Raw genomic sequence first — 26,286 nt, forward strand, 5'->3', positions numbered from 1 at the left:
GATATGGAAGGTTTGATGACTGTAGACCTATGCAACAAGCTACATTTACAATACTGAGTTTGCATTGTAATATTTGAGTGATATCACTTTTTCTTTAAATTGTATGTAACGTAAGTATCGAAAGACAAACCTCTAGGGGAGAGTCTGGTTCATCCAGGATGCTCTTTTCATACTGCATCCTCTGCATCGTCCCTGTACAACTGGGGTCCATTACCAGTATGTTCTGACTACCAGCTGTGCCGAACTTACAGTCACTCTTTCTGGAGTCAGTTGTCCTGCACACCTCGTAATTGTACACATGAGGGAGAGTCCCTGTCCCCAAAGTGTCTGAGTAACGTGGAGGATAATATGGAATCACGGGGAGACTGGAATGATAGATGCGAGACTGTCTCCATCTGTATATTTTCACTGATATAATAACAGCTAAACACGTGATGAACAAAAAGGAAACTACAGCCAAAGCTAAGACTAAGAAAAACGTCAGGTTGTCGTTGTACTCCTTGTCGTGTGTAAAGTCAGTGAACTCAGAGAGAACTTCAGGGAAGCTGTCAGCCACCGCCACGTTAACATTGACTGTAGCTGAACGAGAGGGCTGTCCGTTGTCCTCCACTATGACAGTCAGCCTTTGTTTCACAGTGTCTTTATCAGTGACTTGGCGGATGGTTCTTATTTCTCCATTCTGTAATCCCACTTCAAATAGTGCCCTGTCTGTGGCTTTCTGTAGTTTATAGGAGAGCCAGGCATTCTGTCCAGAATCCACATCTACAGCCACCACTTTAGTGACCAGATAGCCCACATCTGCTGAACGGGGCACCATTTCAGCCACCAGAGTACCACCACTCTGGACTGGATACAAAATCTGAGGGGCGTTGTCATTCTGGTCTTGAATGAAAATAGTGACAGTCACATTGCTACTGAGTGGAGGGGAGCCTCCATCTTGCGCTTTGACAAGTAGTTTAAATTGATTGATTTGCTCATAATCGAAAGTGCGTACTGCATGTAAAACTCCAGTTTCAGAGTTTATGGATACATACGCAGAGACTGTGCTACCACTGACCTGCGTGTCCTCTATGAGATATGATATTCTGGCGTTTTGATTCCAATCAGTGTCTCGTGCACTCACAGTAAATATTGACACTCCAGGTGAGTTGTTCTCAACTATAAAAGCCGAATAGCTTGGTTTGCCGAACAATGGCGCATTATCATTTACGTCAGAGATTTTGAGGCGTAAAGTTGTTGCACTAGATAGGGAAGGAGTCCCTGAATCGGTAGCAGTTATAGTAATATTGTATTCTGCTTTTGTTTCACGATCAAAAATCATATCTGAAAGCAAGCTGTAATAGTTGGTTAAAGACGACTGAATTTTAAATGTGTGTTTCGAGTCTATTGAGCATGTTATCTGTCCGTTTCTTTCTGAGTCTGCATCCTTTACATTGATGACAGCTATAGTCGTCCCGGGAGGAGCATCTTCTGATATCGGGTTAGAGAACGACATGACATTTATGATGGGAGCATTGTCATTAACATCAATAACCTCAATGATAACTTTACCCCCAGCAGTTAGACCACCTTGATCTTTTGCCCCAACCCTTATTTCATATTTCTTGTCCTTTTCGAAATCTAATTTACCGGCAACAGATATTTTTCCAGATGTCTTGTCAATATCAAACATGTCAGCCAAGTTCCCTTGTAAGTTTGAAAAACTGTAAGACACTATGCCATATGATCCACTGTCAGCATCTGACGCGTTGATAGTAGTAATATATGTACCAATGGGTGCATTTTCCCTCACAGTAGCTTGGTATACTGACTGGTTAAAAACAGGTGCATTGTCATTCGCATCTAAAACAGTTATATCGATATTAACTGTACCTGATTTCTGCGGAGTCCCACCATCTACTGCTATCAGTTTTAAAGATAGATGGCTATTTAATTCTCTGTCTAATGGTTTCTGTAAAATCATTTCGGCGAATTTGTTTCCATCGGCATTAGAATATTGTTTCAAGACGAAGTTATCATTGGAGCTTAAAACGTAATTTTGTAAACTATTAAGTCCTACGTCAGGGTCTTCTGCACTTTCTAAGTAAAAATGAGATCCTATCGCAGCAGATTCACTAATTTCCAAATGAATGTGACTGTTTTTGAAAGTAGGGGAATGGTCATTAACATCCAATATTTCAATAATTACTCGATGGAGTTCAATTGGGTTTTCGAGAATAATTTCAAAGCTGAAGCTACATGGAGTGACGTGGCCACAAAGCTGCTCTCTGTCCATTCTCTCATTTACGATTAGAATCCCTTTGTCTGTCTTCAGCTCGGTGTACTGAACGCTTTCTCCGGTGACGATACGAGCCCGGCCAGAACGGAGCCTTTTCAGATCCAACCCCAGGTCCTGTGCTACATTACCAATAAGAGAGCCTTTCTTCATCTCCTCTGGAACGGAATATCGCATTTGACAATCAACGTTTTGAATAAGCAACATCAAAACCATCAGCATCTCGACTGCAGGTCTGGAAAACAAACGCCATTTTACGCTTTGGGGCTGTATTAATGCCATGTCTAACGCATTTAAATCCAACGTAGATCTCGAAAGGATAAATCCTCTTGACAATGAAGCAAAAAGACAGAATGATCCAATCGTAGCTTTGGTATGCTTTAGATCTATATTTACCAAATTGTTTCTGTAAAATTATAGGATTCTTCGAAATGACTGTCTCCTCCGCATAGCCCTACCTCGAAGCACAGTGCTTCACTCGTCATCAGAGTAGCTACAGAGCAGAGGACTGAGTTTTTTTTTTTTTTTAAAGCTGAGAACTCCAGTCTGATTTTTATTCTGATCAACAGCGTCGCTTAGAGTCCAAAAAGTGAATGCCAAGAGGAAATTAATGAAACAAAATAGTTCATCATAATCAAAACATGTAATTAATGAAGGCAAACAAATTGAGATACATGAAGTCAACTTTGATAGACTAGAAGTAGAAGAAAGATTGGGACTAGAGTAAAGCATGTGTGAGTTAAAGTGTACACCTGGGCTAATCATAGTTTTATAGACAACACTAAAGGCAAATAGGGTACCACTAAGAATTCAACTGTGCAGGGATGTCAAAATCGAGAAAAAGTGACAAAACTGTAAATTATGTTACTCTTTTCAACTTGTTACCTCTACAGGTACCTCCTGTATGGGTGCCCTTACCTCTACAGGTAAGGGCAAATCTGATGATGATGGGGGAGGTACTGCATGCTGAAAATGTGCTCCAATACCTCAAAACATGTTAGCCAACAGCGTCCCAGTGAGTTCAGTGAGATACATCACACACATTATATGTAGGCTTTCAATGCAGGCAAATAGAAAACAAGTCAAGAATAATTACTGTAATGGGGAATTATTTTTGATATAAAACGAAGTTACTCCAACAATGACATTAAATATAAAACTGCAAGCATTTCAGTATGCATTGCAGCTTTCCTGACATGATGACACTGTCCATGGTACTGAAACACAACCAACAGATTGTCTCTGGCAGCCACGACGTTTACAGGTAAGCACAAACCGAACCCCTTAGTAATATACTGCAATAAACACAGCCAAAAACATGCATGTCAACATCATAAGCTGTTTAAAAAAATGACAATACTAATATTACTATACTAATAATTTCACAAAAGTAGAGAGGTTGATTTATATACACACACACACACACACACACACACACACACACACACACACACACACACACACACACACACACACACACACACACACACACACACACACACACACACACACACACACACACACACACACACACACACACACACACACACTTTTGTAAGAGTTAAAACGGTACTGCAGATGTAATAGTTGCATGGGAGGAGCCAGGCCTGGAGCCAAACCAAAGTGCATATAGAGCATCCTAGTGTTGCCAACAGCTGCAACATCTCAATTTCCTGAATTGGCATTGGTCGGACCGATGGCGATGGCGTGGTCTATGCATGTTGCAAATTTAGCATGCATGGATCTGCGTAGTCGGTCTGGCTAGTGCCAGGATAACCCTAACCCCCTAATTAGCACTGTCTAAAAATTGGAGAGAGAGAGAGAGACAGAGAGAGAGAGAGAGAGAGAGAGATGAACTGTGCAGCGCATTCCTGCCCCTGCGCTATCCACGGTGCTGAAACACACCCAACAGACAATAGTCTCTGCGGGCACCTCCGATAAGGCATGGTCAAAGCATTTGTTTACATTATTACATTTTGCGGCGCGCGCGCGCACACACACACACACACACACACACACACACACACACACACACACACACACACACACACACACACACACACACACACACACACACACACACACACACACACACACACACACACACACACACACACACACACACACACACACACACACACACACACACACACACACACACCCTATCATCAATAAAATGGATATGATGTGTTGATCATTATAGTGCACGAGCATTAAGCTAAAGAGGAACTAATCAAGTTAAAAATAAGTTTGATTTCTATGGAAGGTGTGATGACTGTGTAGGCTTATGTGACTAGCTATACATTTACAATACTGAGCTTGAATTGTAATATTTGAGTGATATCACATTTTCTTTAAATTGCCTAAAATGCAGTCGCTCCTTCTGTACGATGTAGTGTTGAAAGACAAACCTCTAGAGGAGAGTCTGGTTCATCCAAGATGCTCTTTTCATTCTGCATCCTCTGCATCGTCCCTGTACAACTGGGGTCCATTATCAGTATGTTCTGACTACCAGCTCTGCCGAACTTACAGTCACTCTTTCTGGAGTCAGTCGTCCTGCACACCTCGTAATTGTACACATGAGGGAGAGTCCCTGTCCCCAAAGTGTCTGAGTAACGTGGTGGATAATATGGAATCACTGGGAGACTGGAATGATAGATGCGAGACTGTCTCCATCTGTATATTTTCACTGATATAATAACAACTAAACACGTGATGAACAAAAAGGAAACTACAGCCAAAGCTAAGACTAAGAAAAACGTCAGGTTGTCGTTGTACTCCTTGTCGTGTGTAAAGTCAGTGAACTCTGAGAGAACTTCAGGGAAGCTGTCAGCCACCGCCACGTTAACATTGACTGAAGCTGAACGAGAGGGCTGTCCGTTGTCCTCCACTATGACAGTCAGCCTTTGTTTCACAGCATCTTTATCAGTGACTTGACGGATTGTTCTTATTTCCCCATTCTGTAATCCCACTTCAAACAGTGCCCTGTCTGTGGCTTTCTGTAGTTTATAGGAGAGCCAGGCATTCTGTCCTGAGTCCACATCAACAGCCACCACTTTAGTGACCAGATAGCCCACATCTGCTGAACGAGGCACCATTTCAGCCACCAGAGAGCCACCACTCTGGACTGGATATAGAACCTGAGGGGCGTTGTCATTCTGGTCTTGAATGAAAATAGTGACAGTCACATTGCTACTGAGTGGAGGGGAGCCTCCATCTTGCGCTTTGACAAGTAGTTTAATTTGATTGATTTGCTCATAATCGAATGTGCGTACCGCATGTAAAACTCCAGTTTCAGAGTTTATGGATACATACGCTGAGACAGGGCTCCCACTGACTTGTGTGTCCTCTATGAGGTATGAGATTCTGGCGTTTTGATTCCAATCAGTGTCTCGTGCACTAACCGTAAATATTGACACTCCAGGGGAGTTGTTCTCAACTATGTAAGCCGAATAGCTTGGTTTGCCAAACAAAGGTGCATTATCATTTACGTCAGAGATCTTTAGGCATAAAGTCGTTGCACTAGATAGGGAAGGAGACCCTGAATCGGTAGCAGTTATGGTAATATTGTATTCCGCTTTTGTTTCACGATCAAAAATCGTATCTGAAAGCAAGCTATAATAGTTGGTTAAAGACGACTGAATTTTAAATTGTTGTTTCGCGTCTATTGAGCATGTTATCTGTCCGTTTCTTTCTGAGTCTGCATCCTTTACATTGATGACAGCTATAGTTGTCCCGGGAGGAGCATCTTCTGATATCGGGCTAGAGAACGACATGACATTTATGATCGGAGCATTGTCATTAACATCAATAACCTCAATGATGACGTTACTCGCAGCAGTTAGACCACCTTGATCTTTAGCGCCTACTCTTATTTCATATTTCTTGTCTTTTTCAAAATCTATTTTACCGGCAACAGATATTTTTCCAGATGCCTTGTCAATATCAAACATTCCAGCTAAATTACCCTTTAAGTTGGAAAAACTGTAAGTCACTAAGCCATGTGGTCCACTGTCCGCATCTGACGCGTTGATTGTAGTAATATATGTACCAATGGGTGCATTTTCCCTTACAGTAGCTTGGTATACTGACTGGTTAAAAACAGGTGCATTGTCATTCGCATCTAAAACAGTTATATCAATATTCACTGTACCTGATTTCTGTGGTGTCCCGCCATCTACTGCTATCAGTTTTAAATAAATATGGCTATTTAATTCTCTGTCTAATGGTTTCTGTAAAATCATTTCAGTGATTTTGCTTCCATCAGCGTTAGAATGTTGTTTTAAAATGAAGTTATCATTGGAGCTTAAAACGTAATTCTGTAAACTATTAAGCCCTACATCAGGGTCTTCTGCGCTTTCTAAGTCAAATTGAGATCCTATCGCAGCAGATTCACTAATTTCCAAATGAATGTGACTGGTTTTGAAAGTAGGGGAATGGTCATTAACATCCAATATCTCTACAATAACCCGATGGAGTTCGATTGGATTTTCTAGAATTATTTCGAAGCTGAAGCTACATGGAGTGACGTCGCCACAAAGCTTCTCTCTGTCTATTCTCTCATTTACGACTAGAATTCCTTTGTCTGTCTTCAGTTCGGTGTACTGAACGCTTTCTCCGGTGACGATACGAGCCCTGCCAGAACGGAGCCTTTTCAGATCCAATCCGAGATCCTGTGCTACATTACCAATAAGAGAGCCTTTCTTCATCTCCTCTGGAACGGAATATCGCATTTGACAATCAACGTTGTGAATAAGCAACATCAAACCCATCAGCATCTCCAACGCAGGTCTGGAAAACAAACGCCATTTTATGCTTTGAGGCTGTAATAATGCCATGTCCTAACGCATTTAAATCCAACGTAAATCTCGAAAGGATAAATCCTCTTGACAATGAAGTAAAAAGACAGAATCATCCAATCTCAGCTTTGGTAGGCTATAGATATTCCCCAATTTCTTTCTGTAAAATTAGGATTCTTCGAAATGACTGTCTCCTCCGTATAGCCCCACCTCGAAGCACAGTGCTTCACTCGTCATCAGAGTAGCTACAGAGCAGAGGAATGAGGGGATTTTTAAAGCTGAGAACTCCAGTCTGATTTGTATTCTGACCAACAGCGTCCCTTAGAGTCCAAAACGTGAATGCCAAGAGAGATTTAATAAGAACAAAATATTTCATATTCATAATCAAAACCTGTGAATAATGAAGACAAACACATAGAGACACAAGAAGTCAACTCTGATAGAGTAGAAGTAGAAGAAAGATTGGAACTAGAGTAAAGCATGTGTCTAGAAGTACACCTGGGCTAATCATAGTTTTATAGACAACACCCAGGGAAATGGTGTACCACCAAACTAAAGATTTCTACTATGCAGGGGTGACTGTCAAAATCGAGAAAATGTGATCTGACAAAACTGTGACGTTAGAGAGAATGACTCAGCTAAATAAATACATTGTAAATGACATCAAAACCACAAAATACAAGGAGGAAAATCCATGTTAAAAGCAGTATGATGGTGTGGGAGAGCTGTCCAGTATTCAAATGAATTATTACCTAGTTCATTCTGAATAGACAAGAACATCAAAAATGCTTTTGAAGTGAAATGTTTTCAGTTTGAAAATTAAGCTCCTGCTATAAGTTCAATAAGGAAGATATTTATCCTCACGCTCCCATCTTTAATTATTTTAATGGAGGCATTTTGTTGCCTCCATATTGAAATGATTTAAATAAAATAGGTCAAATGATGATGATGGGGGAGGTACTGCTGCAAATGTGCTCCAACTCCTCAACATACAAGCCAACAGCGTCCCAGTGAGTTCAGTGAGATACATTACATGCATAACATTTAGACTATGTGTACCTTTCGATGCAGGCAATTAGAGAACATGGCAAGAATAAATGTGGACATTTCTTTGATAAAAAACGAAGTTACTCCAACAATGAAATAAAATATCGTTCTGTTTAAATGAGGGATGTATAAATATAAAAACTCTCCCCTTTTAAATTATTTTACACTTGCGACATATGAGAGAGAGGGCAGAGGAAGAGAGAGCGACTTCGAGTGAGAGAGCGAACTTTGAATTGCAAGCTCTCCAGTATGCAGTGCAGCTTTCCTGACACGACACTGTCCATGGTACTGAAACACAACCAACAGATTGTCTCTGAGGCTCCTCCATGGGCAGCCACGATGTTTACAGCGAAGCAGCACAAATAGCCAAACCCTGGTAGAAATATAGGCTACTGCAATAAACATTTGCTTCAATTCCTTAGAGCCCAAATGCACCGAAGTATGCATTATTATATTTGTAGAAATGGTGTGATGAGTAACATAATAGGTTACTTTGTGGCGATGAAAACGAAATTTGATGAGAAAAGTGATCCGACACGAAAAAAAGAAACGGGGAAAAAAAGCACACACAAACATCAAATTGCTATCAGCATAGCGGCAACACAGCAGCACCTAAATAGAAAACACTAACGAGTAGAAGAAACAATACCCGGCTCACTGTGACAGGAGCTGTTCTGTTGAAAGGGCCCTTCAACCCAGTTATTTTACTATATAGAAATGACATTATTTCATTAAAAAAAACGCAGAGAGAGAGAGAGAGAGAGAGATTTGAACTGTGCAGTGCTTTCCTGCCATGGCGCTGTCCATGGTGCTGAAACCCAACAGAAAATAGTCTGGGGCACCTCCCATAAGGCACTATCACAGCATTTGCTTAAATTATTACAATTTATCTCACACACACACACACACACACACACACACACACACACACACACACACACACACACACACACACACACACACACACACACACACACACACACACACACACACACACACACACACACACACACACACACACACACACACACACACACACACACGAGACAAGCTACAATACTAAGTTTACATTGTAAAATGTAAGTGGTATAAAATGTTATTTAAATTGTCTGTAATGCTGTGTCGAAAGACAAACCTCTAGTGGAGAGTCTGGTTCATCCAGGATGCTCTTTTCATTCTGCATCCTCTGCATTGTCCCTGTACAACTGGGGTCCATTATCAGTATGTTCTGACTACCAGCTATGCCGAACTTACAGTCACTCTTTCTGGAGTCAGTTGTCCTGCACACCTCGTAATTGTACACATGAGGGAGAGTCCCTGTCCCCAAAGTGTCTGAGTAACGTGGTGGATAATATGGAATCACTGGGAGACTTGAATGATAGATGCGAGACTGTCTCCATCTGTATATTTTCACTGATATAATAACCACTAAACACGTGATGAGCAAAAAGGAAACTACAGCCAAAGCCAAGACTAAGAAAAACGTCAGGTTGTCGTTGTACTCCTTGTCGTGTGTAAAGTCAGTGAACTCTGAGAGAACTTCAGGGAAGCTGTCAGCCACCGCCACGTTAACATTGACTGTAGCTGAACGAGAGGGCTGTCCGTTGTCCTCCACTATAACAGTCAGTCTTTGTTTCACAGCGTCTTTATCAGTAACTTGGCGGATTGTTCTTATTTCTCCATTCTGTAATCCCACTTCAAACAACGCTCGGTCTGTAGATTTCTGTAGCTTATAGGAGAGCCAGGCATTCTGTCCAGAGTCCACATCAACAGCCACCACTTTAGTGACCAGATAGCCAACATCTGCTGAACGGGGTACCATTTCAGCCACCAGAGAGCCACCACTCTGGACTGGATACAGAACCTGAGGGGCGTTGTCATTCTGGTCTTGAATTAAAATAGTGACAGTAACATTGCTACTGAGTGGAGGGGAGCCTCCATCTTGGGCTCTGACAAGTAGTTTAAGTTGATTGATTTGCTCATAATCGAATGTGCGTACTGCATGTAAAACTCCAGTTTCAGAGTTTATGGATAAATAAGCAGAGACAGGGCTCCCACTGACTTGCGTGTCCTCTATGAGGTATGAAATTCTGGAGTTTTGATTCCAATCAGTGTCTCGTGCACTCACAGTAAATATTGACACTCCAGGGGAGTTGTTCTCAACTATATAAGCCAAATAGCTTGGTTTTTCGAACAATGGCGCATTATCATTTACGTCAGAGATCTTTAGGCATAAAGTCGTTGCACTAGATAGGGAAGGAGACCCTGAATCGGTAGCAGTTATGGTAATATTGTATTCTGCTTTTGTTTCACGATCAAAAATCGTATCTGAAAGCAAGCTGTAATACTTGGCTAAAGACGACTGAATTTTAAATGGGTGTTTCGAGTCTATTGAGCAGGTTATCTGTCCGTTTCTTTCTGAGTCTGCATCCTTTACATTGATGACAGCTATAGTTGTCCCAGGAGGAGCATCTTCTGATATCGGGTTAGAGAACGACATGACATTTATGATCGGAGCATTGTCATTAACATCAATAACCTCAATGATAAGTTTACTTGCATCATTAAGGCCACCCTGATCTTGGGCACCAACTCTTATTTCATATTTTTTGTCTTTTTCGAAATCTATCTTACCTGCAACAGATATTTTTCCAGATGCCTTGTCAATATCAAATATGTCAGCCAGGTTCCCCTTTAAGTTAGAAAACGTATAAGTCACTATGCCATTTGATCCACTGTCAGCATCAGAGGCGTTAACGGTTGTGATATATGTACCAATGGGCGCGTTTTCTATCACAGACGCCCTATACACCGACTGATTGAACACAGGAGAATTGTCATTCGCGTCTAAAACAGTTATATCGATATTCACTGTACCTGATTTCTGTGGAGTCCCGCCATCTACTGCTATCAGCTTTAAAGAGAGATGCGGATTTAACTCTCTGTCTAATGGTTTCTGTAAAATCATCTCTGCGAATTTGCTCCCGTCAGCGTTAGAATGTTGTTTCAAGGCAAAATTATCATTAGAGCTTAAAACGTAATTTTGAAAACTATTAAGTCCTACGTCAGGGTCATCTGCACTTTCTAAGTGAAAATGAGATCCTATCGTTGCAGATTCACTAATTTCCAAATGAATGTGACTGTTTTTGAATGTAGGGGAATGGTCATTAACATCCAAGATCTCTACAATAACTTGATGGAGTTCGATTGGATTTTCTAGAATTATTTCGAAGCTGAAGCTACATGGAGTGACGTCGCCACAAAGCTGCTCTCGGTCTATTCTCTCATTGACGACTAGAATCCCTTTGTCTGTCTTCAGTTCGGTGTACTGAACGCTTTCTCCGGTCACGATACGAGCCCGGCCAGAACGGAGCCTTTTCAGATCCAATCCGAGGTCCTGTGCTACGTTACCAATAAGAGAGCCTTTCTTCATCTCCTCTGGAACGGAATATCTTATCTGACCATCAGCATTGTGAATAAGAAACATAAAAAATATCAACATTTCTGGTGCAAGTATGGAAAACAAACGCCATTTTACGTATTGAGGCTGTCTTGACGCCATGTCCCAACGCATTAAATCCAGTGTGAACCTCGAAAGTATTATTCCTCTTGACAATGAAGCAAAAAGTCAACACATGGCAGCATTGGTAGACTATATTTCCAAAAACATTTCTGTGAAATTTAAACAGGATTCTTCGTCTCAACTGTGTCTACTCGTTGCCCCACCTCGCATGAAGCACAGTGATTATTTGCTTCCCTCGTCATAGCAGTTGCAGAGGAGGAGACTTATAAGATGAAAACACCAATTAGATTTTTATTCTGACCAACAGCGTCCCTCAGAGCCCAAAACATGAACGCCAACGCAAATACTTACACAATTTTAAATTGTGATGTAAATGTATCTACTTTTCGGTAGTGGAATGGTATAGGCTACTGCAGAAGATATAGCTGCATGATGAAGAACATAATAGCTGAAGTATGCGCTACTGTATTTGTAGAAATGCCAACCAAGTAAGTTATCTGAGAGAGAATAATGTGATCTAGCAACCAAAACACAAAATTAGTATCAGCAAAGCAGCCAAAGCTCCAACACAACCAAGACCAATACCCAGCTCGTGGGGAGAGGAGCTGTTCTCCACCACAGTGCTGACTGGGCCTTTTTAACTCAGTTATTAGATATGTATTTTCAAATGCCGTTACGCAGTGAAGCCTTGTGTTAATTTAAAAAAATATATATATATATATATATATATATATATATATATTTTTTCTTTCTCTGAATGTATGGTAATTGTTTGCTCTTTAGCTTTCTATTTGCATTATAATGCAATATATATGCGATTTTAGTAATATAGAACCAGACCTTCAAGCAAAGTTTCACCAGGTAATACCTGGCAGGTAATGTGCTGTACCACTGAGCTTATGCATTGTGTGTTAAGTGTTGTTGTATAAGCCTTATACGTGAATTAAAAGAAGAAAAATAACATGTACTAGAAAGCAGACACTACAACGACAGTTGATATTGAACGGAGGACAGCGCAGATTAAACCAACTGGTCGACGTCAACAGCAGCAAGATATATACCGTATGTAACCATATATGTCCAAACCCAGATCCTGTGCAACGTTACCAATAAGAGATCCTTTCTTCATCTCCTCTGGGATGAAATGGTGAATTTGACCACAGACTATAATGACTGATATACGACAGCAATACAATAGCAGAAACTGCAATGCTGATATACAACACAATCACAGAAAGATTATGACAAAAAAAGAAAAGAAAAGACAAGATTTAGGCCCATTTAAAATATACAGTCATATACAGTCACAAACGTGAGTCTTAATGTCACACTGTTTTAAGTTCAAAACAGTGTTTTCACTTACTATGTTAAATTGTTGGTTACATCGCTATAGTTAACTCACCTCTAGAGGAGAGTCTGGTTCATCCAGGATGCTCTTTTCACTATAGAATCGCTGCATTGTCCCTCCAGAACTGGGGTCCATTATCAGTATGTTCTGACTACCAGCTCTGCCAAACTTACAGTCACTCTTTCTGGAGTCAGTCGTCCTGCAAACCTCGTAATTGTACACATGAGGGAGAGTCCCTGACCCCAAAGTGTCTGAGTAACGTGGTGGATAATACGGAATCACCGGGAGATTGGAATGACAGAGGATACGAGACTGCTTCCATCTGTACATTTTAACTGATATAATAACAACCAAACAAGTGATGAAGAGGAAGGAAACTACAGCCAAAGCCAAGACTAAATAAAAAGTCAGGTTGTCATTGTACTCCTTGTCGTGTGTAAAGTCAGTGAACTCTGAGAGAATTTCAGGGAAGCTGTCAGCCACCGCCACGTTAACATTGACTGTAGCTGAACGAGAAGGCTGTCCGTTGTCCTCCACTATAACAGTCAGTCTTTGTTTCACAACATCTTTATCAGTGACTTGACGGATTGTTCTTATTTCTCCATTCTGTAATCCCACTTCAAACAGCGCCCTATCTGTGGTTTTCTGCAGTTTATAAGAGAGCCAGGCATTTTGTCCAGAGTCCCCATCAACAGCCACCACTTTAGTGACCAAATAGCCCACATCTGCTGAACGAGGCACCATTTCAGCCACTAGTGATCCACCAGTCTGGACTGGATACAGAACCTGAGGTGCATTGTCATTTTCGTCTAGTATGAAGATATTGACCGTTACATTGCTAGTGAGTGGAGGGGAGCCTCCATCTTGTGCCTTCACAAATAATTTGAGGCTTTTTAACTGTTCATAATCAAAAGAGCGCACTGCATGTAAAACTCCAGTTTCAGAGTTTATAGATACATAACTACTGACTGGACTACCATGTATCTGTGTATCCTCTACCAGGTAGGATATTCTCGCGTTCTGATTCCAGTCAGAGTCCCGTGCGCTAACGGTAAATATGGACATGGCAGGGGAATTGTTCTCTTTAACATAAGCATTATACGCAGTTTTCTCAAACATTGGGGCATTGTCATTTATATCAGAGATACTAAGCCTTAACATTGTAGTGCTAGACAGGGAAGGAGAGCCGGAATCAGTCGCCTTAATGGTTATGTTGTATTCAGGCACAATTTCTCTATCGAAAGCAGCATCTGTTATTAAAGTATAGTAATTTGTCAACGACGATTTCATCTTAAATGGGAGATTGTTGGCTATAGTACATGTAACCTGGCCGTTTTGTTCGGAATCTGCGTCTTTGACGTTTATTATTGCTACTGTTGTGCCAGGCTCAGCATCCTCGGAAACGGGGCTAGAGAATGACATGACGTTCATAACTGGTGCGTTGTCATTAACATCAACTATGTCAATTAGGACCTTACTTGAATCTGTAAGACGTCCTTGGTCCATGGCCTCAACCATAATTTCGTACTTTTTATCTTTCTCGTAGTCTATTTGACCCACTAGACTTATCATACCAGTGGTTTCATCCATTTGAAATATACGAGTGAGATGCTCTTTCATGTTGGAAAACGAATACGTGATAAGACCGTTTGAGCCACTGTCTGCATCACTGGCATTCACTGTAGTGATATATGTGCCTTTTATTGCATTTTCCATGACAGTAGCCCTGTATAAAGACTGATTAAAAACGGGAGCATTATCATTAGCATCTAAAACGGTGATATCGATATTTACTGTACCAGATCTCTGCGGAGTTCCACCGTCCAGTGCTATGAGCTTCAACAGTAATCTCGACTGGCTTTCTCGGTCTAACGGTTTTTGTATAATCATTTCTGCGTATTTTCTACCATCTGGAGTTGATTGTTGCTTCAATACAAAATTGTCATTGGTATTTAATATGTATGTTTGGAGACCATTATCACCTACATCTGCATCTTCTGCAGTGGGCAGCATAAAGCGAGATCCAATTGTGGCCGATTCACTTATTTCAAATCGTATTTCTTCTTTCCCAAAAACTGGCGAATTGTCATTAATATCCAGAATTTCAACAGTTAATCGGTGCAACTCCATAGGATTTTCTAAAATTACTTCAAAGCTGAAGCTACATGGAGTGACGTCGCCACAAAGCTGTTCTCGATCTATTCTCTCATTCACGACTAGAATCCCTTTGTCCGTCTTCAGCTCGGTGTACAGAACGCTTTCTCCGGTGATGATGCGGGCGCGGCCCAAACGGAGCCTTTTCAGATCCAACCCCAGATCCTGTGCAACGTTACCGATAAGAGAGCCTTTCTTCATCTCCTCTGGAATGGAATATCGAATTTGCCCACTGACGATATGACTGATATGAAACATAAATAGCAACAACTTCCATGTTGATCCACAAAACATTCGCCGTTTTACGCAAAAAAAAACATGACAATTTTCAACCGCCATTGGAAAAATGCAACCTCAACACCACCAACTGAAGAAAACACATCCACAAATTTGGCAAATGTATCCTATGTGTGTTAGCACCTATATCCACGCATCTGTTTGATATAAAATACTTGTGCTCCTCGTGTCGTACCAATTCTGAAGCTTATAGGTTATAGCCTCTCCTCTTCTTCATTGAAACGCACTGATAGAGGAGGGTAAACTAATGAGTGACAACAACGAATATATATGCTCTATTCACTGACCAACAGCGTCCCTTAGAGTTGAAAACACGAACATCAATGTAAGATGGAGGACTATGGCAGCCCTACCACACTTCGATCACATGTGTTGGTAATACCGATCAATTTATCACAACTAAAATTGAATGCTTTATACAATATAAAAGGAAAACATAGGACATCTGTTACGCAAGCGAGTGAAAATCTCAAACGAACGGAACAAATTCTACAAAGGTTTAATGGCACAGAGAACTCTTTACTAAAAGCCCACAGAGGCATTACACAAATACACACAACTCGTTCTCTAAGCGGAGCTGTCCTCACAGTATGGTGCTGAAACATCCCCACGAGCCTCTTGTGAACCCAAGTGTGTGTGTGTGTGTGTGTGTGTGTGTGTGTGTGTGTGTGTGTGTGTGTGTGTGTGTGTGTGTGTGTGTGTGTGTGTGTGTGTGTGTGTGTGTGTATATATATATATATATATATATATATATATATATATATATATATATATATATATATATATATATATATATATATATATATATATATATATATATATATATATACATTATATATATATATATATATATATATATATATATATATATATATATATATATATAAATCCATCTCACCTCCAAAGGAGAATCTGGTTCATCCAAGATGCTCTTTTCATTTTGTAGCCTCTGCATCGTCCCTGTACAACTGGGGTCCATTATCAATATGTTCTGACTACCAGCTCTGCCAAACTTACAGTCACTCTTTCTGGAGTCAGTCGTCCTGCACACCTCGTAATTGTACACATGAGGGAGAGTCCCTGTCCCCAAAGTGTCTGAGTAACGTGGTGGATAATATGGAATCACAGGGAGACTGGAATGACACAGGATGCGAGACTGTCTCCATCTGTATATTTTCACTGATATAATAACAACTAAACACGTGATGAAAAGGAACGAAACTACAGCCAAAGCCAAGACTAAGAAAAACGTCAGGTTGTCATTGTACTCTTTGTCGTGCGTAAAGTCAGTGAACTCTGAAAGAACTTCAGGGAAGCTGTCAGCCACCGCCACGTTAACATTGACTGTAGCTGAACGAGAGGGCTGTCCGTTGTCCTCCACTATAACAGTCAGTCTTTGTTTCACAGGATCTTTATCAGTGACTTGACGGATGGTTCTTATTTCTCCATTCTGTAGACCCACTTCAAAAAGCGCCCTGTCTGTGGCTTTCTGCAGTTTATATGAGAGCCAAGCATTCTGTCCAGAGTCCACATCAACAGCCACCACTTTAGAGACCAGATAGCCCACATCTGCTGATCGAGGCACCATTTCAGCCACCAGAGAACCACCAGATTGGACTGGATACAGAACCTGAGGAGCGTTGTCATTCTGATCCTGGATCAGGATATTCACAGTCACATTACAACTTAGTGGAGGTGAGCCTCCGTCCTGTGCTTTGACAATGAATGACAGCTGTTTGATCTGTTCGTAGTCAAAGGAGCGCAATGCATGTATCACTCCACTCTCAGCATTAACGGATACATGTCCAGTTACTGGGGACCCATTAGATTCTTCAAGAATATAAGAAATACGAGCATTTTGATTGTCGTCCATATCATTAGCTCTAACAGTGAGCACAGATACACCTGGTGCGTTATTCTCAGCAACAAACGCATTGTAAAACAGTTTTTTGAAAACTGGTGCGTTATCGTTCACGTCAGAAACCTTTAGATGAAAGGTTCTTTGACTTGAAAGAGGGGGTGATCCTGCGTCGGTAGCAACTACAGTGATGTTATAGTCAGAAACGGTTTCACGATCTAATGCAGCATCCGTCACCAAAGTATAGTAATTTCTTAAATTCGATTTGATTTTAAATGGTGAATTTCGGTCTACAGTACAAGTCACCTGTCCATTATCACCCGAATCTATGTCTTTAACATTAATTATGCCAACAGTTGTGCCAGGAGCAGAGTCTTCAGACACAGGGCTAGTGAATGACATGACGTTTATAACAGGTGCATTATCATTCACGTCAATAACATCAATTATCACCTTACTAGAATCTTTTAACCCACCCTGGTCTTTTGCTTCGATTCTAAGTTCATACTTTTTATCCTTTTCAAAATCTATTGCTCCTGAAACCAATAATAACCCGGAACTTGGATCTATAGACAGCAAATCAGCTACATTTCCCTTTAGGTTAGCAAGTGAATATGTGATATATCCGTATGATCCACTATCTGCATCTGTAGCATTAACAGTTACAATTTTAGTACCCTTCGGTGCGTTTTCCATCACTGTAGCTCTATACACAGACTGGTTGAAAACCGGAGCATTGTCATTAGCATCTAAAACAGTGATGTCGATATTTACTGTACCAGATCTCTGCGGAGTACCTCCGTCAACAGCTATCAACTGTAAAGACAGTCGGGGATGCTCTTCTCTATCTAATGACTTCTGTAACACCATTTCAATATATTTACTCCCATCGGGATTGACATGTTGTTTTAAAACGAAATTTTCATTTGAGGTTAAGATGTAATTTTGCAATCCGTTGACTCCAACATCAGGATCATCTGCGTTGTCCATCATAAATCGTGCACCACTGTTTGCTGACTCACTTATTTCCAAAGGAAGATCTGTGTTCTTGAACACCGGAGGATGATCATTGACATCTAATACTTCAATTGTGATATGGTGAAGTTCCATTGGGTTCTCTAAAATAATTTCGAAACTGAAGCTACACGGAGTGACGTCGCCACAAAGCTGCTCTCTGTCTATTCTGTCATTCACGACTAGAATCCCTTTGTCTGTCTTCAGCTCGGTGTACTGAACGCTTTCTCCAGTGACGATACGGGCTCGGCCAGAACGGAGCCTTTTCAGATCCAAACCCAGGTCTTGTGCCACGTTTCCAATAAGAGAGCCTTTCTTCATCTCCTCTGGAATAGAATATCGAATCTGCCCAGCCACCATATGCAAACATATGACAAAAAGAGTAGCAATTGGCCATTGTAATCCACAAAGCAATCGCCATTTTCGGTAACCAGAGGGAAGATATCCTCGTAGTGCCATCGCAAGTAAAATAATCACAGCAAATATCATAATACAGAAAATTATGTAACAGCTCACGATGTATTCCAGTCCTATTTGATATAAACTTGCTCATCCATTCATATGGGAGACTGCATGCCCCACTTCACATGAAGCAATGAGACACTCCTATCTAATGGTAAAGGATAGGGGAGGGATGATTATAAAAAGCAGCACATTTGTTTAACAGATCAACAGCGTCGCTTAGAGTCCAAGTATGGAACATAAGATGATGAATTCTGGAGTCTGGTAAAGAATTGCCTTTGTATACTGAAATACGGGCTTTACAAACGGTTGCCTTTTAAAAAGGTCTAAAATATAGAATATATTTTTTATGATTTAATCACTTAGAAGAATCCATTATTATACACAGAAATCCAACATAGATAATCACTGAGTAACACATTCACACCTCACCAGCATACACATTCAAGTAACAGGCAAACGTGGTAGATGTGGAAAACCAAATCGCTGTCCATGGTGCTGATGAGATACGATGACACGTATATGGTATCTCAAATACAGCCTGACAGTGTCCAATGCTCAAAATTAGTGGTATAGGCTAGAATTTCACTTGTAACAAGCAAAGTAACAGTTGACTTTTAAAAAAGGCAAAAAAGGAAAGGGAAAAAGGCACGTAATGTTTTACCGAATTCAGAAGAATTTAGAAGAAGCAATAAAGTTAAATAAATAAAAATACACAGCCAACACAGGAATCATTATCTATCAGTTAATCCACGCCTCTCAGTGTGGTGATGGAGCTTTCTCAGTTACCAGGCAAAGGCAGCAGACGATGGTGACGACCATCGCTGTCCATGGTGCTGAAACACTGCCCTGTCTCTATGAGACCATTAGCTAACACTTTTGATTAACAGATAACGGTTGTAACTAGTTTAATAGATATTTAACAACATGTTAGTTAATGAGTTATTAACTGACTAATGGGTTATTAGTCTCCACACAACGGTGTCTAACCGAGTTATACTTCTCCAGTACAAAGGTGTCTAACCAAGAGTTATACTTCTCCAAACAACGGTGTCTAACCGAGAGAGTCCATGCAGATCACAGCAACTAATTTTACCGCGACATATTTTTATATTTTTCTCTGTTGTTGGTGACAACTCTAGTGCGTCCCATGGACGCCACGACGGTGTCATGAATGCTTCCTTTCACAATATTGTGCGTCAGCGACGCAGGCCTATGAGCATCTCTGAGAGATATATATATATATATACACACATACATACATACATACATACATACATACACACACACACACACACACACACACACACACACACACACACACACACACACACACACACACACACACACACACACACACACACACACACACACACACACACACATACATACATACATACATACATACATACATACATACATACATACATACACATACATACATACATACATACATACATACATACATACATACATACATACATACATATATATATATATATATATATATATACAAACACACACGCACACACATGTAAATCCCTCTCACCTCCAAAGGAGAATCTGGTTCATCCAGGATGCTCTTTTCATTCTGTAACATCTGCATCGTCCCTGTACAACTGGGGTCCATTATCAGTATGTTCTGACTACCAGCTCTGCCAAACTTACAGTCACTCTTTCTGGAGTCAGTCGTCCTGCACACCTCGTAATTGTACACATGAGGGAGAGTCCCTGTCCCCAAAGTGTCTGAGTAACGTGGTGGATAATATGGAATCACAGGGAGACTGGAATGACACAGGATGCGAGACTGTCTCCATCTGTATATTTTCACTGATATAATAACAACTATACACGTGATGAAAAGGAACGAAACTACAGCCAAAGCCAAGACTAAGCAAAAAGTCAGGTTGTCATTGTACTCCTTGTCGTGTGTAAAGTCAGTGAACTCTGAAAGAACTTCAGGGAAGCTGTCAGCCACCGCCACGTTAACATTGACTGTAGCTGAACGAGAGGGCTGTCCGTTGTCCTCCACTATAACAGTCAGTCTTTGTTTCACAACATCTTTATCAGTGACTTGACGGATTGTTCTTATTTCTCCATTCTGTAGTCCCACTTCAAACAGCGCCCTGTCTGTGGCTTTCTGCAGTTTATATGAGAGCCAGGCATTCTGTCCAGAGTCCACATCAACAGCCACCACTTTAGAGACCAGATAGCCCACATCTGCTGATCGAGGCACCATTTCAGCGACCAGAGAACCACCAGATTGGACTGGATACAGAACCTGAGGAGCGTTGTCATTCTGATCTTGGATCAGTATGTTCACGGTAACATTACTGCAGAGTGGAGGAGAGCCTCCATCTTGTGCTTTGACAACGAATGACAGCTGTTTGATCTGTTCGTAATCAAAGGAGCGTCCTGCATGTATCACTCCGGTCTCAGCATTAACCGACACATATGCAGACACTGGAGATCCACCAATATTAGATTCCTCAAGGATATAAGATATGCGGGCATTCTGGGTCTCATCTGGGTCTTTAGCCTTAACTGTGAGGACATTTGCACCTGGAGAGTTATTCTCTCCAATAAACGCACTGTAAACGCTCCTTTCAAATACTGGAACATTATCATTAACGTCAGAGATCTTGAGATGAAAGGTTCTCATACTTGTAAGGGGGGGTGATCCTGCGTCGGTTGCAACTACAGTGATGTTATAGTCAGACACTGTTTCCCTATCTAATACAGCATCAGTCACCAATGTATAGTAATTTCTTAAATTCGATTTAATCTTGAAGGGGGAGTTTTGGTTTATAATACAGCTCACCTGCCCGTTTTCACCTGAATCTAAGTCCTTAACATTAAAAATGCCAATAGTCGTGCCAAGGGCTGAGTCCTCAGAGACGGGGCTTGTGAATGACATGACATTGATGATAGGTGCATTATCGTTTACATCGATAACGTCAATTATAATTTTACTGGAATCTGTTAAACCTCCTTGGTCTTTTGCTTCTATTCTCAATTCATATTTCTTGTCTTTCTCATAGTCAATCACACCAGTTACTAAAATCACACCAGTGTTTTCATTAACTGACAATATATCAGCGTTGCGATCTGAAAAATAATAAGTTATCAAACAATTTGTGCCGAAATCGGCATCACTGGCGTTAACAGTAGTAACATATGTGCCTCTTGGTGCATTTTCCATCACCGTCGTTTTGTAGATTGATTGATTGAATACAGGTGCATTATCGTTCACATCTAACACAGTGATATTTATATTTACTGTACCAGATCTCTGCGGATTTCCACCGTCCACTGCTATCAACTTTAAAAACATTCGGGGATGTTCCTCTCTGTCTAGGGGTTTTTGAAGCACCATTTCAGCATATTTCTTTCCGTCAGCACCAGAACTTTGCTTCAGAACAAAATTATCATTTGGGGTTAAAACATATTGTTGAAGTCCATTGATACCTACATCTGGGTCCTCTGCACTCGCCAACGAAAATCGGGCTCCATTACTAGCTGATTCGCTAATTTCAAAATTAATGTTATTTTTCGTGAATTTGGGTGAATGGTCGTTTACGTCTAAAATTTCGACAATAACGTGATGCAGTTCCATTGGGGTTTCTAAAATGATCTCGAAGCTAAAGCTACACGGAGTGACGTCGCCACAAAGCTGTTCCCGATCTATTCTCTCATTCACGACTAGAATCCCTTTGTCTGTCTTCAGCTCAGTGTACTGAACGCTTTCCCCAGTGACGATACGGGCCCGGCCAGAACGGAGCCTTTTCAGATCCAAACCCAGGTCCTGTGCAACGTTACCGATTAGAGAGCCTTTCTTCATCTCCTCTGGAATAGAATACCGTATTTGACCATTGACGTTATGATTGAGATGAAACAGAAAAAACAGCAACATCCATCTCCGTCCATAACCAAAGCGATATATTCCAAACGCCATGATATAGAATAAAATAGCAAAATTCTAACTAATCTGAATGAGACACTTAGTTAGACAAATGTAGCATTTCTACCAGTAAAAAAGATGTAATTCTTCGTATAGAATTTATACCACAAGTACGTTTCCATCGAGCCTCACCCCATGTAATGCTCAGCCTGGGCCTCTGCTTGTGTCTATTGGAAAAAAAACACTATGGGAGGAGATTGTGATAATACTGATACATTATTTGATTGACCAACAGCGTCCCTTAGAGTCCAGTAGCATGAACGTCATGTGGAGTGGGGTATTTATATAAAAAAGGTAGTTAACTGATTACTATCTATTATTGGCTCTGTGAATTTCATCCAGTGACAAAGCAAAAGTGTTTTGACAGCACTATCATCAGTGTTGTGTAAAGGTTTGTTTGTTTATTTACACATTATCTTTTCTATTAACATGTTGGATCCATGTTAATGTGTATTTTCAGACATTTAACTTCTTAAACCCTCAATACTTAGTAAACTTGACCATTGGCTGTGCTCTTTTTCCCTCTACACCAAACCTTTTGGCCGAAAATAGCCAATCTACAAGCTCAGACGTTGGAGCGCTTTGGTCACCTTGCGTTTAATGTGTCATGCAAATAAAGTTAATTTGATTGGATTTGGCAAATGTTCCCCTCAGAATTGGGACGCTAGGGTTCAAGCGGTTAATGTAAAAAAAAAAAGAAAAGATTAAAAAAAGAAAGGTTCTTAATAAGCAAAGATTTGGTGACCCCCTTGTAGTAACTCTGAGGACCCCCTAGTCTCCATCTGTCCTGGACCCCTGTTGAAGACCCATTAAACGATTGATATACGTAAGTTTTAGATGACAGAAATCAAACAGATAGACCATAGCGAATAACGCTGTCCATGGTGCTGAAAATCTCATAAACAGCACGAAACAGGTACGAAATGAACATAATATCACAGGGGAAAAAAGGCTTCCAAGCATGTATATTTAAAAGACAAAACAAATCCCTATTGATCTATATATTTATATATATATCAGACTGAGTTCTTTGACTCACCTCTAGAGGAGAGTCTGGTTCATCCAGGATGCTTTTTTCACTCTGTATCCGCTGCATTGTGCCTGTGAAACTGGGGTCCATTATTAATATATTCTGACTACCAGCTCTGCCGAATTTACAGTCACTCTTTCTGGAGTCAGTCGTCCTGCACACCTCGTAATTGTACACATGAGGGAGAGTCCCTGTCCCCAAAGTGTCCGAGTAACGTGGTGGATAATATGGAATCACGGGTAGATTGGAATGACACAGGATGCGAGACTGTCTCCATCTGTATATCTTCACTGATATAATAACAACGACACACGTGATAAACAAAAAGGAAACTACAGCCAAAGCCAAGACCAAGTAAAAAGTCAGGTCGTCATTGTACTCCTTGTCATGTGTAAAGTCAGTGAACTCTGAGAGAACTTCAGGGAAGCTGTCAGCCACCGCCACGTTAACATTGACTGTAACTGAACGAGAGGGCTGTCCGTTGTCCTCCACTATAACAGTCAGTCTTTGTTTCACCATGTCTTTATCGGTGACTTGACGGATTGTTCTTATTTCTCCATTCTGTAAACCCACTTCAAACAGCGCCCTGTCTGTAGCTTTCTGCAGTTTATATGAGAGCCAGGCATTCTGCCCAGAGTCCACATCAACAGCCACCACTTTAGAGACCAGATAGCCCACATCTGCTGATCGAGGCACCATTTCAGCCACCAGAGAGCCTCCAGTTTGGACTGGATACAGAACCTGCGGAGCGTTGTCATTCTGGTCTTGGATCAGTATGTTCACAGTAACATTACTGCAGAGTGGAGGAGAGCCTCCATCTTGTGCTTTGACAACGAATGACAGCTGTTTGATCTGTTCGTAATCAAAGGAGCGTCCTGCGTGTATCACTCCGGTCTCAGCACTAACCGACACATATGCAGACACTGGAGATCCACCAATATTAGACTCCTCAAGGATATACGATATGCGGGCATTCTGGGTCTCATCTGGGTCCTGAGCCTTAACTGTGAGTACATTTGCACCTGGAGAGTTATTCTCTCCAATAAACGCACTGTAAACGCTCTTTTCAAATACTGGAACATTATCATTAACGTCAGAGATCTTCAGATGAAAGGTTCTCATACTTGAAAGGGGGGGTGAACCTGCGTCGGTTGCAACTACAGTGATGTTAAAGTCAGAAACAGTTTCCCTATCTAATACAGCATCAGTCACCAATGTATAGTAATTTCTTAAATTCGATTTAATCTTGAAGGGGGGGTTTTGGTTTAGAATACAGTTCACCTGCCCGTTTTCACCTGAATCTAAGTCCTTAACATTAATAATACCAATAGTTGTTCCAAGGGCTGAGTCCTCAGAGACGGGGCTTGTGAATGACATGACATTGATGATAGGTGCATTATCGTTTACATCAATAACATCAATTATAATTGTACTGGAATCTGTTAAACCTCCTTGATCTTTTGCTTCTATTCTCAATTCATATTTCTTGTCTTTCTCATAGTCAATCACGCCGGTTACTAAAATCACACCTGTGTTTTCATTAACTGACAATATGTCAGTCAGGCCACCATTAAGATCTGAAAAATAGTAAGTTATCAAACTATTTGTGCCGAAATCGGCATCACTGGCGTTAACAGTGGTAACATATGTGCCTTTCTGGGCATTTTCCATCACCGTCGCTTTGTAGATTGATTGATTGAATACAGGTGCATTATCGTTTGCATCTAACACAGTGATATTTATATTGACTGTACCAGATCTCTGCGGATTTCCACCGTCCACTGCCATCAACTTTAAAAACATTCGTGGATGCTCCTCTCTGTCTAGAGGCTTCTGAAGCACCATTTCAGCATATTTCTTTCCATCCGCACCAGAACGTTGCTTCAAAACGAAATTATCATTTGGGGTTAAAACATATTGCTGGAGTCCATTGATACCTACATCTGGGTCCTCCGCACTCGCCAACGAAAACCGGGCTCCATTACTAGCTATTTCGCTAATTTCGAAATGTATACTATTTTTCTTGAATGTGGGTGAATGGTCGTTTACGTCTAAAATTTCGACTGTAACATGATGCAATTCCATTGGGTTTTCTAAAATGATTTCGAAGCTAAAGCTACACGGAGTGACGTCGCCACAAAGCTGTTCCCGATCTATTCTCTCATTCACAACTAGAATCCCTTTGTCTGTCTTCAACTCAGTGTGCTGAATGCTTTCTCCGGTGACAATACGGGCCCGGCCAGAACGGAGCCTTTTCAGATCCAAACCCAGGTCCTGTGCAACGTTACCGATTAGAGAGCCTTTCTTCATCTCCTCTGGAATAGAATACCGTATTTGACCACTGACCGCATGATTGAGATGAAGCAGAAAAAACAACAGTGTCCATGTCCGTCCATAACCAAAGCGATACATTCCAAACGCCATGATGTAGCATAAAAGAGCAAAAATATTAATCTGAATGAGAAACTTAATTAAACAAATGTAGCATTTCTACCAGTAAACACATTATAATTCTTCG

At 40.9% G+C, this 26,286-nt stretch overlaps 5 protein-coding genes and 1 pseudogene across 7 annotated transcripts in view; all 6 read right to left on the reverse strand.

Annotated features, from left to right (window-relative positions):
• Positions 1 to 26,286, reverse strand: part of LOC308075518 (protocadherin gamma-C5-like) — a gene marked incomplete at its 5' end in the record, with an annotated part of 117,743 nt that overhangs the window by 70,254 nt on the left and 21,203 nt on the right. The gene's annotated exons all lie outside the window — the stretch shown is intronic.
• LOC308076334 (protocadherin gamma-A1-like) lies at positions 95 to 1,993 on the reverse strand (the record flags this gene model as incomplete). Its single annotated transcript, XM_080416571.1, has 1 exon — positions 95 to 1,993. Exon 1 carries the CDS (start codon positions 1,961 to 1,963, stop codon positions 95 to 97), a length of 1,869 nt encoding a protein of 622 aa, XP_080272697.1. The 5' UTR covers positions 1,964 to 1,993.
• On the reverse strand, positions 4,823 to 9,313 carry LOC308076336 (protocadherin gamma-A8-like; the record flags this gene model as incomplete). The annotated part of the gene is given in 4 exon segments (XM_080416573.1): positions 4,823 to 4,878; positions 4,881 to 5,816; positions 7,827 to 7,836; positions 9,257 to 9,313. Coding segments are annotated over 4 exon segments (1,059 nt in total).
• LOC308076337 (protocadherin gamma-A1-like) lies at positions 9,393 to 11,554 on the reverse strand (annotated as a pseudogene). The gene is made up of 2 exons: positions 11,365 to 11,554; positions 9,393 to 10,386 (listed from the first exon to the last, which is right to left on the reverse strand). The product of its transcript is annotated as a protocadherin gamma-A1-like (transcript).
• LOC308076338 (protocadherin gamma-C3-like) lies at positions 13,038 to 18,675 on the reverse strand (the record flags this gene model as incomplete). Its single annotated transcript, XM_080416574.1, has 3 exons — positions 13,038 to 13,191; positions 14,629 to 14,798; positions 18,088 to 18,675. The coding sequence occupies 3 exons, from the start codon at positions 18,673 to 18,675 to the stop codon at positions 13,038 to 13,040; spliced, it is 912 nt and encodes a 303-aa protein (XP_080272700.1).
• On the reverse strand, positions 19,559 to 26,192 carry LOC308076339 (protocadherin gamma-A11-like; the record flags this gene model as incomplete). The annotated part of the gene is made up of 3 exons (XM_080416575.1): positions 19,559 to 19,653; positions 20,308 to 21,756; positions 23,879 to 26,192. The coding sequence occupies 3 exons, from the start codon at positions 26,190 to 26,192 to the stop codon at positions 19,559 to 19,561; spliced, it is 3,858 nt and encodes a 1,285-aa protein (XP_080272701.1).

The sequence above is a fragment of the Gymnoscopelus braueri genome (genome assembly GCF_963280865.1).
Source record: "Gymnoscopelus braueri genome assembly, chromosome: 20".
NCBI classification, from domain to species: Eukaryota; Metazoa; Chordata; class Actinopteri; order Myctophiformes; family Myctophidae; genus Gymnoscopelus; species Gymnoscopelus braueri.